The sequence below is a fragment of the Xiphophorus hellerii genome, chromosome 6 (genome assembly GCF_003331165.1).
Source record: "Xiphophorus hellerii strain 12219 chromosome 6, Xiphophorus_hellerii-4.1, whole genome shotgun sequence".
Classification (NCBI taxonomy): Eukaryota; Metazoa; Chordata; class Actinopteri; order Cyprinodontiformes; family Poeciliidae; genus Xiphophorus; species Xiphophorus hellerii.
In genome coordinates, this window is record NC_045677.1 from 18,347,029 (window position 1) to 18,364,164 (window position 17,136).

The 17,136-nt window shown below is 38.1% G+C and overlaps 1 protein-coding gene across 1 annotated transcript in view; it reads left to right on the forward strand.

The window, feature by feature from the left end:
* obscnb (obscurin, cytoskeletal calmodulin and titin-interacting RhoGEF b) overlaps window positions 1-17,136 on the forward strand; it is a 58,988-nt gene that overhangs the window by 3,702 nt on the left and 38,150 nt on the right. Inside the window, 26 exon segments of the mRNA XM_032565936.1 lie at window positions 456-667; window positions 669-845; window positions 847-1,540; window positions 4,404-4,673; window positions 4,865-5,125; window positions 5,933-6,238; window positions 6,321-6,587; window positions 6,706-6,812; window positions 7,686-7,854; window positions 7,991-8,266; window positions 8,354-8,635; window positions 8,957-9,232; window positions 9,312-9,587; window positions 9,705-9,986; window positions 10,066-10,347; window positions 11,534-11,809; window positions 11,896-12,165; window positions 12,250-12,516; window positions 12,946-13,215; window positions 13,323-13,589; window positions 14,364-14,630; window positions 14,712-14,824; window positions 14,917-15,070; window positions 15,175-15,336; window positions 15,410-15,514; window positions 16,340-16,606. Of these exon segments, the coding sequence (XP_032421827.1) occupies window positions 464-667; window positions 669-845; window positions 847-1,540; window positions 4,404-4,673; window positions 4,865-5,125; window positions 5,933-6,238; window positions 6,321-6,587; window positions 6,706-6,812; window positions 7,686-7,854; window positions 7,991-8,266; window positions 8,354-8,635; window positions 8,957-9,232; window positions 9,312-9,587; window positions 9,705-9,986; window positions 10,066-10,347; window positions 11,534-11,809; window positions 11,896-12,165; window positions 12,250-12,516; window positions 12,946-13,215; window positions 13,323-13,589; window positions 14,364-14,630; window positions 14,712-14,824; window positions 14,917-15,070; window positions 15,175-15,336; window positions 15,410-15,514; window positions 16,340-16,606 (6,547 nt within the window). The 5' untranslated portion in view covers window positions 456-463.

Here is a 17,136-nt window from a genome sequence, read left to right on the forward strand (position 1 = left end):
CTGTCACTAAGTTAATCATTGATTAATACCACTAATTTTAACACGAACAAGCCAATTCCTGACAAAAGATCAGAAATTGACATTCAGCAAGTTAAGTAATTGAAAGATGCTGCAAAAGATCTTCAGTCATATTTCTACTTCTTACTGTCAGCTGCTGGTCATCTTCTGTAGACAGCTATTTTTTTTTGCATATTTTTCATTTGTTCACTACTTGTGTGTTCATCACACTTTGCTTGTTTTCAAGGAAGTTGCAGTGATGGTTGGGTCAAGAAGTAGAAGAAAATCAGTTCTGTGTGAAAAATGTATTTGTAAATAATTTTTTCCATGTTACTATATTTACTCTTTGACCCCGTTATTTAGTTGTCACATTTAAATCAAGTTGTCCTTAGATTACTCCTTTATTACTGTTTGTTGTAGCTGTATTAATGTATCTTTATTTGCTTTATTCATCACAGAAGTAAGAATGGATCAAAACCTGTTTGGAGGAGCCCCCAGGTTTCTCACCCGCCCTAAAGCCTTCACAGTGGGTGTGGGCAAGGATGCTACACTCAGCTGCACTGTTGTTGGCAAGCCAACTCCAGTAATCACCTGGGAAAAGGACAAGCTCAAGCTTTCGTCTGGGGGCCGCTTTAAAACTGTGGAAGATGGAGACATCTACCGGTTGACCTATATATGACCTCACGCTGGAGGACAGTGGTCAGTATATGTGTCGAGCCAAAAACAACATCGGGGAAGCTTATGCTGCTGTGACCCTGAAGGTGGCCCTCCAAATGGAGATGTCTCAGAGGGCCCCAGTTTTCATGGTGAAGCCCACTTCCACACGAGTGGCTTTAGGAGGAGATAGTTGTTTTCCACTGCCGGGTTGTGGCTCACCCTGAGGCCACCTTTGAGTGGGAGAAGGACGGGCGCTATCTAGGTGAAACAAACCGCATCAAAATTATGTCCGACAGCGAAAGCAGCACCTTAAAGATTCAAGGTGTGCGCAACCTGGACAGCGGCACGTACATCTGCAGGGCCCAGAACTCTGTGGGCCGCTCCCAGGCTGCTGCAGCTCTTGTGGTGGATACTCAGGATGCTCGCTACATGTCTGCAGACAAGAGTACCTCTCTCCTCTCCCACATGCAAAAGCGCAAAGAGGAAATGAAGAAGGACATCTCCATCTTTCGCACAGAGGAAAACAGCTCCCTCTCCAAAGCCAACATGACCGATGCCCTGAGTTCCCTGAGCCTGGAGCAGGAGCTGAGGGCGTCTGCGCTGGCCAGTCTACCTAAAGGTGTTTTCACCCGCACTTGCACTGTTACTGAGGGCAAACATGCAAAACTCAGCTGCTTTGTGACGGGTCACCCCAAACCACACATTATCTGGAGGAAGGACGGAACTAACATCAGTGAGGGTCGCAGGCACGTCATTTATGAGGATCAAGCTGAGAACTTCATCCTCAAGATCCTGTACTGCAAGCAGAGTGATAATGGTCTCTATACATGCAATGCCACCAATATGGCCGGCCAGACCTACAGTGCTGTACTGGTTACAGTCAAAGGTAAGGTTTTAAAATGTTCACTCATTGAGAAAAAAACTAAACAAAAAACATTTGTATACACCTTAGCCACCTTAGATGTTGAAAACATATTATATGCACATTAATGCAGTGATATCCACATTTTTATTTTTAAAAATTTGATTGCAAAAGATATTTTGTTGAAATTTTTTGAATGTATTTTTGCCTGCTTCCTGGCCGGGAAATTGTCTTATTCTATTTTTACATTTAGTCACACTCGTTCTTTGAAGACATGATTTATTTAGCTAAATTTAATGACTAAGTAAAATGTGTCATTACTCTTGCTTTTGATTAACAGGATGTGCGATACTGTTAACTGTAAAATAAATTAAAAACAAAAAATGTGGCTCATCACTGGCCCCTGGGTTACTCTTGGCCCACCCCTTCTTTATGTCAGCAACATCTTAAAAAGATGCTGCTCCATTACCTACATTTTTGTATCAAATACAACTTCAATGGATATTAAGCTTTCCAAGTACCATCACCTTTACGAGCTTTGTAGAGCTGTAATACAGCAGGACTTTGACTTGTCTTGTTTCTTTGGGAATGCCATAAAAAGACAAAGTTAAAAAAACAAACAAAAAAACCCCTAATAATATTCCTTGACATTGTATTTCTAGGATCTGGCCTATTTATGTGTTAAAGTTAAATCCCAAAGATTGTAGTTGGGAAAATTAATGGAAAAGTTGTCTACATCTGCTTATCCTCATAGGATAGTCATTTGATGAGAGGCAGGGTATATACCCTTTGACAGTGCAACAGTCTACCACAGGCCAACACTGACACACAAATTATAATCAGCCATGCATGCATACTTAAAGGGAAATTAGTGCCCAGTAAGTCAAGTCATGTTTTGAAACCAAAGTACCTGGTGAGAACCTGAGCATCCACAGGAACAACATGCAGATAGAGCACAGGCCGTGACTTGAACCAAGGACTTTCTTGCTGCCAGGCAACAGAACTAACAACTGTGCCAGTGTCATCTCAGTTCATGCATGTTTTGGTAATTGGATTTCTGCATTAAAATCCAGAGCTAAAAAATACAAAAACAAGACATTTTTTGTTGTTGCTTTTATCATCATGAAAAATATAGTGTATTTGTATTAAATTGTGAGCAGGGTGTGAGAAACACTCACCTCTGCAAAGTATAATTAATAATATTATGAGGTAGTTTGCTGGCACAAGTTGAGATAAAGGGGTGGACCATCAGAAAGCAAGCCTTTTATAATTTTTATATATTTAAATATGAAAACAAATCCAGCAAAATTTAAATTCCAAGAAATTTCTACTCATTTGTTTTTGACCCCAAAAGAGTAAGAAAATTATTGTTTTTCAACTTAATATTTTAATTTAACAAAAACTGTTAAACACCAAGATTTTTCTTTTAATGTTTTATTCCATGTTACTGACTGCCAATACATATAATATCCAAGTTTGGACATCAGAAGATGAATAGGGATATTGGCACTTGTTCAACATTTATTTAAATATACAATTTTAGTATTTTCAGTATTTTAGTAATAAAATACCTTTAGTGCCCACACCGATGGGATGTGGGCACTAAAGGTAACTTTAATTACCTTTAGTGGGATGTGGGCACTAAAGGTAGCCCACATCCCATCGGTTTAGGGAACCATAGACCTACATGTACAGTAAAATGATAAAAATAGATTTTTCTTAAAGTTCACATATTATAGATAAAATTGTAGATCCCAGTTGTTGATAAGCACATTCAGCTGCAGATAACCACACATTTGCTTCTCATTAAAAAGGGCTATAATATGCCATACACTACCTATAACTGTAATTACCATTTTAAATCAATGTATTATCCCCTAAGATTTACCTAAATGTCAGTGGCCATAAATTGTATGGTTATATTCATCTTGACCCTTTGAAAGTAGGTGTTGTGTTTCATCTAGTTCCTACTGGTGATGAGTAGTTCACAGTTTCTCAGATTAACTCACACTTCCTAGGCCACTGCAAGAGACACTTCCTCCAGGAAGAAAATTGGCTCAGAGGATGACGTCATTAAATTATATGTTTGTGTTGATTCAAAATCTTAATGCACTCTGATGATGAGGAACGATGGATATATATGGAGAGGTGTGCTGTTTTCAAACGATTTCTTTTCCATGAAAGTCATAATAAAGGTTGCCTATATTTATCAAAAAAATATTCAGTTATTCAGAAGAATTGTACTATTTTATGTTATTTGTTCATGAAGCCCTTATTTACTTTGATAAGTACATTTGGGCTTTAGAATAAAATTGTAATTTGTAAGGCTTTCTGCTGTCTTTCCCATGTTAAAAAGTGTCTGCAAGATATTAGCCTTTTTGTGAATGTCAATTTGTGCTTTATAGCATGTCTGAAAACAACATAACTGACAAAAGTGGCTTGCAAGGTAAATAAAAACATACAGGATTAAAAGAAAAGAAAAGAAAACAATTAAATAAAATAAGTATAAGAACATATATGATGAAAATTATGTAAAACAGACTAAAACACAGACATACCAGAACACAAAAGTATCTGGGTTCAGACAATCTGATTATCTTAAAAAGTATAAATCAAATATACTTTGATTTATGCTTTTCTAAAAGTTTTATTTTTCTAAAATTTTACTGACATTATACCTCTTCAATTGAAACTTATTTGGTTGCATTTTTACACATCTTTGCAAGAAGTAACAATAATTTTGGAGTGCACTGCATTTAATCGGGAATTTCCTTCACTTTTACGTAACATGCAATTTCTTACCTTCTAAAGAATGATTGCACTGCAGTTTACAACATTTTATGTCATTTTAAAAATTTGCGGATTTTGCTGTTTTTCTGTTTGTCAGAGCCAAAGGTGCCATTCAAGAGGAAACTTCAGGATGTGGAGGTACAAGAAAAGACCTCAGCCACACTCATGTGTGAGGTGCCACTCATCGCCACTCAGACCGACTGGTTTATGGAGGAAACTAGGCTGGAGCAAAACACCAAATATCGCTTGGACGAGGATGGGACTCTACGTCGCCTTACCATACATAATGTCACCACTAATGACGATGGGGTTTATATCTGCGAGATGAAAGAGGGCAGCCGCACTGTGGCTGAGCTCACTGTCCTGGGTAGGGCAACTGTTCTCTTTGGATTTTCAGGCATCTTGTGTGTAATTTTGAAGACATTTGTTTCATAAAAACATTTTCAAGTGCAGCTGCTGTTGTGACCACACTGGTTAACAAAGTTAAGATGAATTCTTATATTTGCTGTTCTTTGTGCAGAAAATATTATTATCTGTAATCTTACTCCCATGTACCAGGTAATATCACAAAGAAGCTTCCTCGGAGGACCATCGTTCCAGTCAGTGACACCGTCATCTTTTGTGTTGAGCTGGAGCATCCTTGTCCAGATGCCTATTGGACTCGCAATGGCGAGAAACTGAAGGAAGATTCTCGTACTTCAATTGCCTGTGTTCTTAGACAGTACACATTAACAATTAAAGACTGCCAGGCAAATGATTCTGGAGAGGTGGCCTTTGTGGCTGGAGATTGTAAGACTTCAACACGATTCTCTGTCACTGGTGAGTTAAATAATTTCTAAAGACTTTTCTTATACATGGTAAATTGTGTAACATAGTGAGAGACAGTTATTGCAATAAATATTGAAAGGTTGGCCTTGGTGAGCACCTACTTCTACCTCCACCTATTCCAAGAGCCCCTTACCTGCAATGTACTTTAATACCTCCATCCCCATTCTAACCTAAAACCAAATTTGTCATGGCTTTAATATCTATGCCAAAAAATCGCTATATATGTACATATACATGAAACAAATAATGCATTTATAAATAGATGTCTGAAGACATAGTGAGCTATTGAGATATGATGGAGGTAACAGCACTCAAAAGGATAAGTAAACTAAGGTTCATTATGGCCCCCACACCAAACAAGGACTCTCAAGAGTTTAAAAATGTATACTTTTGAGTTGTAAAAGACAACATTTTTCTAAGAGCTAAAAAGTATGAATCATATGACATTTTAAGCATGTTACTTCAAGTTCTATTAGTCTAAGTTTCATGTGAATTGACTTGTAGGATGTACGTAGAACAGATTGTAATAAATTAAATTAATATATCCTATTGTTTTAATTTTGTGTTTTCTTCAAAAAATTTTTATCAGATGTAAATACTATTCTTAATGTCAGATTGATGCTACATAAACAATGTTGTAAGGGAAATATTAGTGTTACTATCATAAATAATGGTAGGCAAAAGGTTCCCATACAACCTTGGACTCATACTTGTCAGTAGTTATGTAAGAAAAAAAGAGAAGATGAAAATTTATTGCAGGCCTAGGAACATCTTCAACTTTTGTTTTCCCCACTGTAGCTCCCAGGAAGCATCCTCCTGATCCCCCAGTTGATGCTGTGGTACAGAACAAGACTGACTCGTCCATCACCATTCATTGGTCTCCCCCTGACAGTGACCGTCCCGTACCCATTAAAGGATACATCGTGGAGAGGAGGAAGGTTGGTGCTTCTACCTGGCAGAGATGCAATGCTGGAGAAATCCTCACAACCACAGAGATCACCATAAGCAGTTTTGCAGAGGAAGCTAGCTACCAGTTCCGTATTTCTGCCACAAATGATTTTGGCCAGAGTCCCTTTCTGGAAGTACCTGGCAGCTTCTACCTTGGTAAGTCTTTTATATTTTTTGAAAAGCATCTGTTTTCTGTGTTTTGCTTTTTAAAAATACTTTGTTTGTCTTTCTTATCCAGAACCCACTGCAGAAATCAGGAAGGGCCTGATGAACAGCTCTGCAGTCTCTGGAGAGGAATTCTCCATCTCTGTGGAGTTGTCGGCTGTTTGTTCAGGCTTCTGGTCCCTAAATGGACGCCTCCTGCGGAGTGGATCAGAATATCTTATCACCAAATCTAAGAACATTCACACATTGCTCATTCGAGTCGTGACCATGGAAATGAATGGAACCGAAATCAAGTTTGTGGGTGGAGGTTCTCAGAGCAGTTGCATCCTATCTGTGAAGGGTATGTCGTTTAAAAAAAAATTATTACTTTCTGCACCAAGCTTTTATTAGAGTAATATGTTTTCTCAAGCTCTGTTTTCTACTCAGTCATGCATTTCAAGTACAAAAATGTGTTATAGCACCCCCTATCAGGTTCACCAACAAGTCCGACCATCCAGAGGTTGTAACCTGCAGCGTCCAAGAGACGGCTCAACTGAGTGCTGAAGTGTCAGACTATGAAACTCAGGTTTGTGTGCAAAACATCTTATTTTCACCACTTTGGCCGTTTTCATATTTAAAAAATAAATCCTGTTGAAGAAAGTATTGTATCCTCTTACAGAGCCTTGCACTTCCTCCTCAGACCTTTTCAGATTTAGTCATGTAGCCAACAGAAGGCAGAACATGACTGTGAAATTACAGAAATTTTGGAGAACTAAAACTTTGAAAGATCTGGTGTGCAAATGTCATCAGCCCCCTGTTCGATGATACCCTAAAATAAAATCCAGTGCAACCAATATATCAACTAGTTAGTATAAAAGAGCTTACCAATAATTCTCTGTATATACAGCTTCTTAGTGAAGGCTTCTAACAGCTTTATGAAGACCAAGGACACGCCAGGCAGGATGCTTAAAGCAGGATTGGGTTAGAAAACAATAGCCCTTGTTTTTTACATGTCATTCAGTGCACTTCAAGTTCATTATTTGAAAATAGAAAGGCACAGCTGCAAACTTACCAAGGCATGGCCTTCTGAGCCAATAGGTTGGCTAAGGAGAACATGAAGCAGCCAAGAGGCTAAATCTGAAGGTGCAGTGCTAGGAGACCAACAAGCTCAGGTGAAAAAATGTGTCATCACACTATTAGCCAGCATACAGAACACTATATGAGGTGGTGACTTTATACTGATCAGAATCCTGTATGGATTCTGATATAGAATCCTGTATCCATACAGGATACAGGATATCCTGTATGGATATCCATACAGGAATCCATACAGAATCCTGTATGGATTCTGATCAGTGCTAAGGGGAAGATAAGGCTAATTCAGTGTTTTTGTGAGTGCTGTTAGGGATCTTAAAATTAGATAATGTGTTTTGGTAAACTGGACTGTTTGGTACTTCAGGTGGCTTGGATGAAGAATGGACGAGAGGTGAAAATGGGGAAGAAGTATGAATCCATTATAAGAGATCGTAAGAGAATCCTGATGGTTCACAATGTTACAGAGGAAGATGTGGGTCTTTATGAGTGTGTCTTATCCGAGGATAGGATGTCAATTCAACTGACACTGAAAGGTAAGTGAATTAGAACTTTAAAATGGCTATAACGTTGCACTAATGGACACATAACATCCTGGGTTAAAAGCTTTGTTTTAGTAACTATCGACTACAATTACTGGAATTAATTTTGTTTTATTCTACTTCTGCTTAGATGAGCCTGCCAAATTTCTCAATAAAGCCAGAGGCCCCATGGGATTGTCATCATCCCTTAAAGGAGATCTTGAGTTGACCTGTGAGGTGTCTTCTGCAAGTGCTGTTGTTGTATGGAAAAAAGATAAAGTTGAAATTAGTGAGGACCAAAGAACAACTATCATCTCCAAAGGGACCCAAAGGAAACTTATCATTAAAAGTGCCAAGAAAAATGATGAAGGATATTATTCTTGTGAGACAGCAGCTGATAAAGTCACATTCCATGTCAAGATAAAAGGTAAAAGAGATATTTCTGCTTGTAACATGATGTAAATTGTTGACATGCAGGTGCTTTAAATTTGAGATAATTTTGTTTTATTCTCAGAACCCCAAGCAGTAGCTGCATTCTCCAATAAAGAGTCAGTTCAGAGGGATGTCAAAGCCGTCCTCAGCCAGAAATCAACACTTAGCTGTGATGTGTCAGACACTAAGATGGAGGTGAAATGGTACAAAGATGGAAAGTTGCTGGAGTCAAGTAAGAGAATATGCTTGGAGGCCAAGGGGAGCACCCGTCAGCTGGTGATTGAAAACATCGAGAAGACTGATGCTGGAGAGTATACCTGTGAAGCTGGAGGGGATAAACTGGTCTTCAAGATAACTGTATCAGGTAGGAAGGCTGAACTAGTTACTTTGAAATGTGGTTATCATTGAAGTTGTCCTGATCAGGATGTTTTGACATGTAAGACCAGATGTTTGCTGAGCTCAAATCCCTTCCTTCCCTCCTTCCAACTAAAGTAATTTTAGTTCCACACAGACGTTGTATCAGAATTAGATCTTAATGGTTTCATGTAATGATGTTCTAAAGGCCATCACTTGTTGATGTTAAAAAGAAGAACTGTTCAGTTTTAACTCAAAAGAGTTTTTAGTCTTTTGAAATTGTATTTATTATTCATACCAATACTGTACTTTTTATTGGCTTTACTTTCAGAGGCTCTGTCTGCTTTCTGCAACAAGGAGTTAGTACAGAGGGAGGTGAAAGCCACTCTCTCACAGAAAACCACCCTCAGCTGTGAGGTAGCGGACATGAAGACAGAGGTGAAATGGTACAAAGATGGCAAACTCCTGACTTCCAGCAAAACGGTTCAAACTGAATCAAAAGGCAAGAGCCGCCAACTGGTGATTGACAGCGTGGAGAAGAAAGATGCAGGAGAATACACCTGTGAGACTGGGTCTGAAAGGATGAGTTTTAAGATCAATGTGGCAGGTAAAAATGTTTGGCACATATAAATCAAACTGTTAAGGAGAAGTTACTGATATGTTTTCTTTCATGACTGTTTAATCAGAGGCCCAGTCAGCCTTCTTCAACAAGGAGTCGGTCCAGAAGGATGTCAAAGCCACTGTGTCTCAGAAAGCTACGCTTAGCTGTGAGGTGTCTGATACCAAGACAGAGGTTAAATGGTACAAAGATGGCAAGCTGCTCACTTCTAGTAAGACGGTACATACAGAGTCAAAAGGCAGAAGTCGGCAGGTTGTGATAGAGAGCCTGGAGAAGAAAGATGCTGGAGAGTACATCTGTGAGGCTGGTGCGGAAAAGCTTTCCTTCAAACTCCAAGTGGAAGGTAGGTTCCAGAGCTAAACTGACACGTAGATGGTCAACATATTTTACAGAAACTGTAGGAAATGATACTAAAAAGTAGATTATTGATAACAAAGTCATATATTCCTACTTCACACAGACGTGCAGGCCCAGTCTGCCTTCTACAAAAAGGATTCTGTGCAGAAAGAAGTGAAAGCCACTCTTTCCCAGAAGGCCACTCTGAGTTGTGAGGTTGCTGACAGCAAGACAGAGGTGAAATGGCACAAAGATGGTAAGCCGCTCACTTCATCCAAAACAATCCACACCGAATCAAAAGGCAAGATTCGCCAACTGGTGATTGAAAGCGTGGAAAGAAAAGATGCAGGAGAGTATATTTGTGAGGCTGGGTCTGAAAAGCTGGCCTTTAAGTTGCATGTTGAAGGTAAGGTGTTTTTTTATACACCAAAGTTTCAAACACCTAAGTTGCAGCTTCAAGATGTTTTCCATTACTATTTTTACAGAGACCCAGCTTAAGTCAGTCTTCTTCAACAAGGAGTCTGTCCAAAAGGAGGTGAAAGCCACTTTGTCGCAGAAAGCCTCTCTGAGCTGTGAGGTTGCTGATGCAAAGACAGAGGTGAAATGGTACAAGGATGGTAAGCTGCTGAAATCCAGCAAAACCATACATACTGAGTCAAAGGGCAAGAGTCGTCAGCTGATGATTGACAGTGTAGAGAGGAAGGATGCTGGAGAGTACATCTGTGAGGCCGGGACTGAGAAGCTGGCTTTTAAGATTCATGTGGCAGGTAGGAGAAAAGAAAACAATACTTCTTTCTGTTGTAGGCATATGCCATTATACTGGATTTATTTCACAGCTTTGCTTTTCTGAAAGATTCTATTGCTTTTACCCTTTGTTAGCAGTTTTTTTTTGAAAGGTTCAAAATAAAAGACAGAGAAGAACATAAAGTAAGCAACTTCCAAAATGGACTGAGTCAGCATAGACAAGTGTAAAAATTCTATATGAACAAGTAAAAAGTTTGTTTACAGTGGCTGAAGTAGAAGTGCTGATTCAAAATTTTTATAGCTGATTTTTGATCTTTGGTTTTAATAAAGCTTTGACTTGCTGATTGCCGATTTTTGACAAATTGTCTTTAAAGATTAATCCAATAAAAGATCTGTAAGAACAACTTGAAAAATAATCTCTTTTTTGCCTTTCACATTAACAGATCTTAATTGTTTACTTTATTAACAGAGGCCACAATGCAAATCATGTGTTGTGACTGCTCTGTTTCTGAGTAGTCACTCTGAATCAATGCTTTACTGCTTCAAAGAAAAAAATGGTATAAAAATAAAGTCTAGCATTAGCAATTAGTGTGGTTAGCACATTAGCTTTGCAAAAAGTTGTCTACTTGTATTTTTTCAACAGAATGTACATCCTTACTCTAACTCTGAGGTTCTCAAAAGGCTCCCAACATTTCCAAATGCAGCGTTTTCCACGACAGACAGAGCTTGATAGTTCAGATGGATTAATCAGTGTAATGACTGTATGTCATTCAGCCTTCTTATTACATGCTGAAAATTTCACTCTCTCTGACTTTTATAAAAAGTGAGTAAAAGTGAGTTGATATGTGGGTTGACTAACATGTCGACTCACAATGATGTGAATTGCAGACATGTCATAGAAAATACAGTTTTCTGTCATATAGCCTCTCACATCTTTGTACTTCATTTGACACACTAATTCTAAAATGCTTAACTCTGAACCTTCTTTGCTCAGTAACAGAGATTAGGTGTGTTATGTTCACTGATTGAGAAAAGATTACATTTTGACTTTCAGCTATCTACTAGTCAAGGTCAACTAAGCTGAAAAGTTGTCCAGTACTGGTCCCCAGCTGGATTCTTTGTGTGTTTACAGCTGAAAAATGCAATGTATGTTAAAGCATTTTTAGATGAACTGAAATGTTTATGACACATATTTCATTTGTTCTTCAGAAACTACGACTGGCTTCTCTAGCAAGGAATCAGTTCAGAGAGAAGTGAAAGCTGCTCTCTCTCAGAAAGCCACTCTAAGTTGTGAAGTTTTAGACTCCAAAATGGAGGTGAAATGGTTCAAGGATGGAAAGGTTCTCACTTCGAGTAAGGGGATCCACATGGAATCAAAGGGCAAGACCCGTGAGCTGGTAATAGACAGAATGGAGAAGAAAGATGCTGGAGAATATACCTGTGAAGCTGGAAGCGATAAGCTGGTATTCAAGCTGCAATTGACAGGTACCAGTATATTACAAATAAACTTAAAGTTTTAACTGGAGAGATTATGTTCTACAACAAAACACCTAAAAAATTGTGTCCTGTAGACATAGCTGTGAAGTTTAAGAAGCCTACCAAGGATACATTTATTGTTGAAGCAAGTGAAAAAGTTGTTTTAACGGCTGAAGTGACCACAGAAGGTGGTAATGTGAAGTGGTTCAGAGATGGCGTGGAGATAAAAGAGAGCAGCAAGTGTGAAATACAAAAAGATGAGCTTTCTCGCACTTTGACACTGAAATCAGCAGAGACCAAAGACAGCGGAACGTACTCCTGTCAAACTCCAGATGACAAAGTGGAATTCAAAGTTCAGGTTAAAGGTAGGTTAAATAAAACTATTTCTACATCTGCTTCTGCAAATGTTTAATTTTCTTTTCCCCTGCTACCCCATGCTTTCATTTCAGATTCAGCTTTGAAGTTTGTTGTTCCTTTGAAAGCTGCTACAGTGGAGTTAGGAGGAACACTCAGCCTAATTTGTGAGCTAAATCAGGCCTCAGGGGATGTTCTCTGGCAACATCAGGGCCGTGAAATTAAACCTGGAAACCGGCACTGTGTCAGAACAGATGGAGCTAAAAGGATCCTCACTGTAACAGCAGTCACTAAAGAAGATGAAGGGGAATACAGCTGTGTGTGTAAAAATGACAAGACCTCTGCTAAAGTAACTTCTAAAGGTAATTAAATCTGAAAATTTACATATACACTTGCAATCTTTACAACTGTGCCAAAATATTCGAACCATAAATGAGAACCTTGAATGGATTTTAGGGACATTTGTCAACCATAAAACACATAAGAGCATCCAATGTGTGTTTAAAGAGTTCTGTTTTTTGTGAATAAGACCAGAACAGAGTCTTGGACCTTAATATTTACTAGCATCAGCAGGTCCGTACCGTTCTTGCACCTCTTGTTATTTCATTGACTTAAATACACAGAAAGGTATTTCATTTTCACCTATTTTTTTTTTTTGGCAAACTTTGTATTTTTATAAATGGCACTGTAGAATCTATGTTTCTTATGTCATAATGTGTTTTTATAGTCAGTGTACACCTGTTAGTGAAAACACCTGATTGCATCTTAAAAACTGGTTTCATTCTTTTCAGCACCAAGACCCGTGAGGTTGACCACTAAACTGAACAACGTCGCCGCAATGGAGGGAAAGGATGCCATTTTTAAATGTGCAGTCACTCCGGCTGATGCCAATGTTCGGTGGTTCCACAACAATATGCCCATCACTGCTGGGCCCAAGTACAAACCTGAGCATGGAGGTGGTAGCTTTGCACTAACCATCACCTCAGTCACACAGAAAGATGCAGGAGAAGTTAGTGTTGATGCAGAAGGCAAAAGCTGCAAAGCAACTCTTCAAGTTCAGCGTAAGCTTAGAAATGTTTTCTGCAATAGCGGTTATTTTTACTTTTGTTAATTTTCAATTTCCAAAAAATACAAAATATGTGTAAATCACCACATCTGCTTTTCCCAGGTGAACCTGTCTCTTTTAAGAAAAAGCTGGAAAATGTGTCAGTGGAAGAAGAGAATGAAGTAAAACTGGAAGTAGTGCTGAGTAAGCCTTCAGATGAAGTCAAGTGGATGAAGAACAGTGTTGTTGTGCAGCCCGCAGGAAACATAGAGATCCGAGTGGAAGGAGCGAAGCAGGCTCTAATTTTCAAGAGAGTAACTTATTCTGACCGCGGGATATACTCCTGTGAGACTCTGGATGACAAGACTCAAGCAAAACTCACTGTTGAGAGTAAGAATAATCCCTAATAATGTTTTTGGAGAGACTAATACAAAATACCTTACAACCCTTGAACCACAATAACAGAATGTTTTTCCCTATTTTGTATATAGAGGATTGCTTAGCTAAATTTTTTTTTCTGATTGACAGAAATCTAGTTTTACAGTTTCAGCTGTTATGGTGGTGATTTATATGTAGTACACTAGTGCACTGTGCTTCTGACCTTACACAAAATCACCTTCTCATTCTTCAATAATCTTATAATCAACTCAAGGGAAAGTGCTATAAAAGGACATATCATTTGTCATTCTGACTGAATTAGCAGGGCAGATGGTTCATTTTAAAGAGAGTGGTGCGTGAAACAGTCTTCTTTTGTCAACCATGATTGCTTCAAAGGAAACACCTGCTGTCATAACCATTTTGACGAACACTCTCTAGATTCAACTTTCGCCAACAATTCAGAAGCAGTTGAGTTCTGAAGATAATATTTTAAGGCATGGTAAATGTAGTAAATACTCCAAAAGTGAGTGTGACCAGTCATTCAGAAATTTGCCCAGAAGTTTATATCTAGTATGTCAGAGTTAAAGCCAAAAATCATGAAAAATAAATCAAGACTCACTCTTTGCCTGTGCTTCAAATATCTTAGAGACTTTGTTTATCAAAGACATTTGACAAAAAGACCTAACAACACAAATGCAGTAAAGTTTATCAAAAACTGTTTCTATTCATCAACTTTTTTCACTTTCTCACTGCATGTTGATCACTAAATGCTGTTTTCCCCTTCAGTGAAGAAGATTCAGGTAATAAAAGCTCTTACAGAAACAAAAGCTCATGAAACGGAGACAGTGACTCTTGAAGTAGAGCTGAGTCAAGCTGATGTTGAAGGCTCATGGACCAGAGATGGGGCCAAGTTAAAGTCAGGGGCAAACTGCCGCATCACAACCGTGGGAAAAAAGCATATCCTGACGCTTTCCAATCTGAAGAGAGAGGATTCTGGGACTATTTCCTTTCAAGCAGAGGGAGTCCATACCTCAAGCAAACTGATTGTCACAGGTAAATTCTGATGATTATTTGTTCTAAGGGGGAATTGTCTGAACATTGCCATTTTTTGACTTAAATGTACTAATCATACAGAACCTCTTGCTATGATCTCCAAACCCATTATGGACATCAATGTTCCTGAGAAGGAAAAGGCAACATTTGAATGTGAAGTGTCTAGAAACAACGCAGAAGTTAAATGGTTCAAGGTGAAAAGTTACTTGTTCATCTATATAAGCAAAATAAAAATATACTATTCAAAAATAATATTAATAACATTTTGAAAACAACAATTCTGCAGGATGATGTTGAACTGAAGTCAACAAAGAACATTGCTATTCATTCCTTGGGCCGAAAGCGCACATTAGTTATCAACAAATGCACGCCTGAAGATGGAGGCACTTACATCTGTCACACAGCTGATGATAACACCTCTGCTAAGCTCATTGTGCAAGGTGATTAATTACCTGCAAATTTATTAAACCAGTCAAAGTGGTTAAACCAATCAAAGTGTATTTTATTGTCCTAACAAAATACATTCTTAATTTGGTTTCTGTAGCCAGAGACATCAAGATTATTAAGAAGCTAGAAGATGTGGAAGCGGTGGAGAAGGAGAGTGCTTCGTTTATCTGTGAAATCTCTCATGATGATGTGGAGTACCAGTGGTTCAGAGGAAATGCTAAAATTAAAGCCAGCGAAAATGTCAAGATGAGACAAGAGGGTAAGGATTTTAAAAGGCTTGAAATGATTAGAACTTTTATGCTTTTATTTGAAAATGTTTTATCCTCTTCCAGGCAGAACTTATATACTGCTGTTTAAATCTGTAACTCCTGAAGACATGGGTGAAATTAGATTTACAGCTGAAAAAGCATCTTCAGCTGCAAAACTTAAAGTGAAAGGTAAGCATTTGTCTTTTGAATATCTATTAATTTTTCAAATGCTGAATGGAGAATGGCATGAAGTCAATAACCTTTCATAGTTTTGCAATTGGATTAATCATATCCATTGGGTCAAAACCGTTAGAATGAATGCCATACCTATCTGCATATTGTAAGCGATACTTCCTCTAAATCTACACACTGACTACTGCAATTTTATTTTCATAATCTTATCTTACGCAACATACAATATTAAGATTAAATCTTCACATACGTACTAGATGTATATTAGTCTAAAAATAAGAAACGCATTGCATCATTCTGACTGCTTTTAATTTGATAGTATCGACTATCCAATTGCAAATTGCATTTGGGTTTTTATTCCTCATTGAGGCCTGATGGCACCCCAAATACATTTTATCAAGGATCAAACTTGTTTTTTTTCTTTACATCAAGATTTTAGCTTGACATTTTGGCATAACTAGTTTTCTGATTTGATGTAGGCAATTGTGTGATTACCCAGTAATTTTGACTTTTTGCTGCCAATGATCACATTGCATATGCAAAATTTATTCAGTTTCTATGTAAATGGTGGGAAACAGTCAAAGTTACATTGAGCTGCATCAATTTGTGGATTTTATCTGGCGTTTTTATGTTATAGCTTTGCTTTTGTGTTCCATTGCCATAATATCTACCTCTGCTTTCTCTGGCTTTGGCAGACTTATTGAGCAATGGCCTTCCTATCATGTGCTTTAGCGAGAGCTGTAATAAGACCTTTTGCACTGATAGGCCTTTTTTGAGACACAATTGCTAGTCTACAATCACGCCATGTTCGTGTTACTATAGAACTGCCTGTCAAGTTTGTGAAGAAACTCAGGGATAAGATAGCGATGTATAAGCACCGTGCTCATCTTGAATGCCAAGTGTCACGTGCCAGTGCAAAAGTGAAGTGGTTCAAGAACAAGATGGAGATCAAAGCCAGCAAAAAGTATGAGATCAAAGGTGAAGATGTGTACCGAAAGCTCACCATCAATGACGTGGATTCTGGTGATGAAGACATGTATACCTGCGATGCTACAGATGACAAGACATCCTGTAAAGTGCTTGTGGAAGGTAAAACAGAAGATGACAAAGAATACTTGTACTCTTAATGTTGTTATGAATAGATACACCCACAAAACAAGCCATCAGACTGAGTCAATGAGGCATAGATCTATTTATGAGTGTGAAATAATCTACTAATGGGATAAAACCTAGACATCTACCAATTTGTATTTTGTTTCTTCTTGTAACCAATCTCACCTACTAATTTATTGAGATCAATTAACTTTTTTATCCTGTAAACCAAATGAAACGTTTTAAATGCTACTCATATAACATCTATGTAATTTGTCTAAGTGATTTGGATCACAACAGAAAGTATTCATGGATTTAAGTGTAAGTGTCATTTATTACAAGAAATGGATTTGCCCCAAATATTTACATTTTTAATAGTTCTAGATTCATTATGATGACAGTAAAACATTGTCAATAGATCAAAGATTCAACGATATAAGAACTTGATAAGATAATTATTACCAAACCTTGCTCCTCAATAACGTGCAACTGGTTGCCAAGCATTGGCCCCTGGTGTCAACAAGACA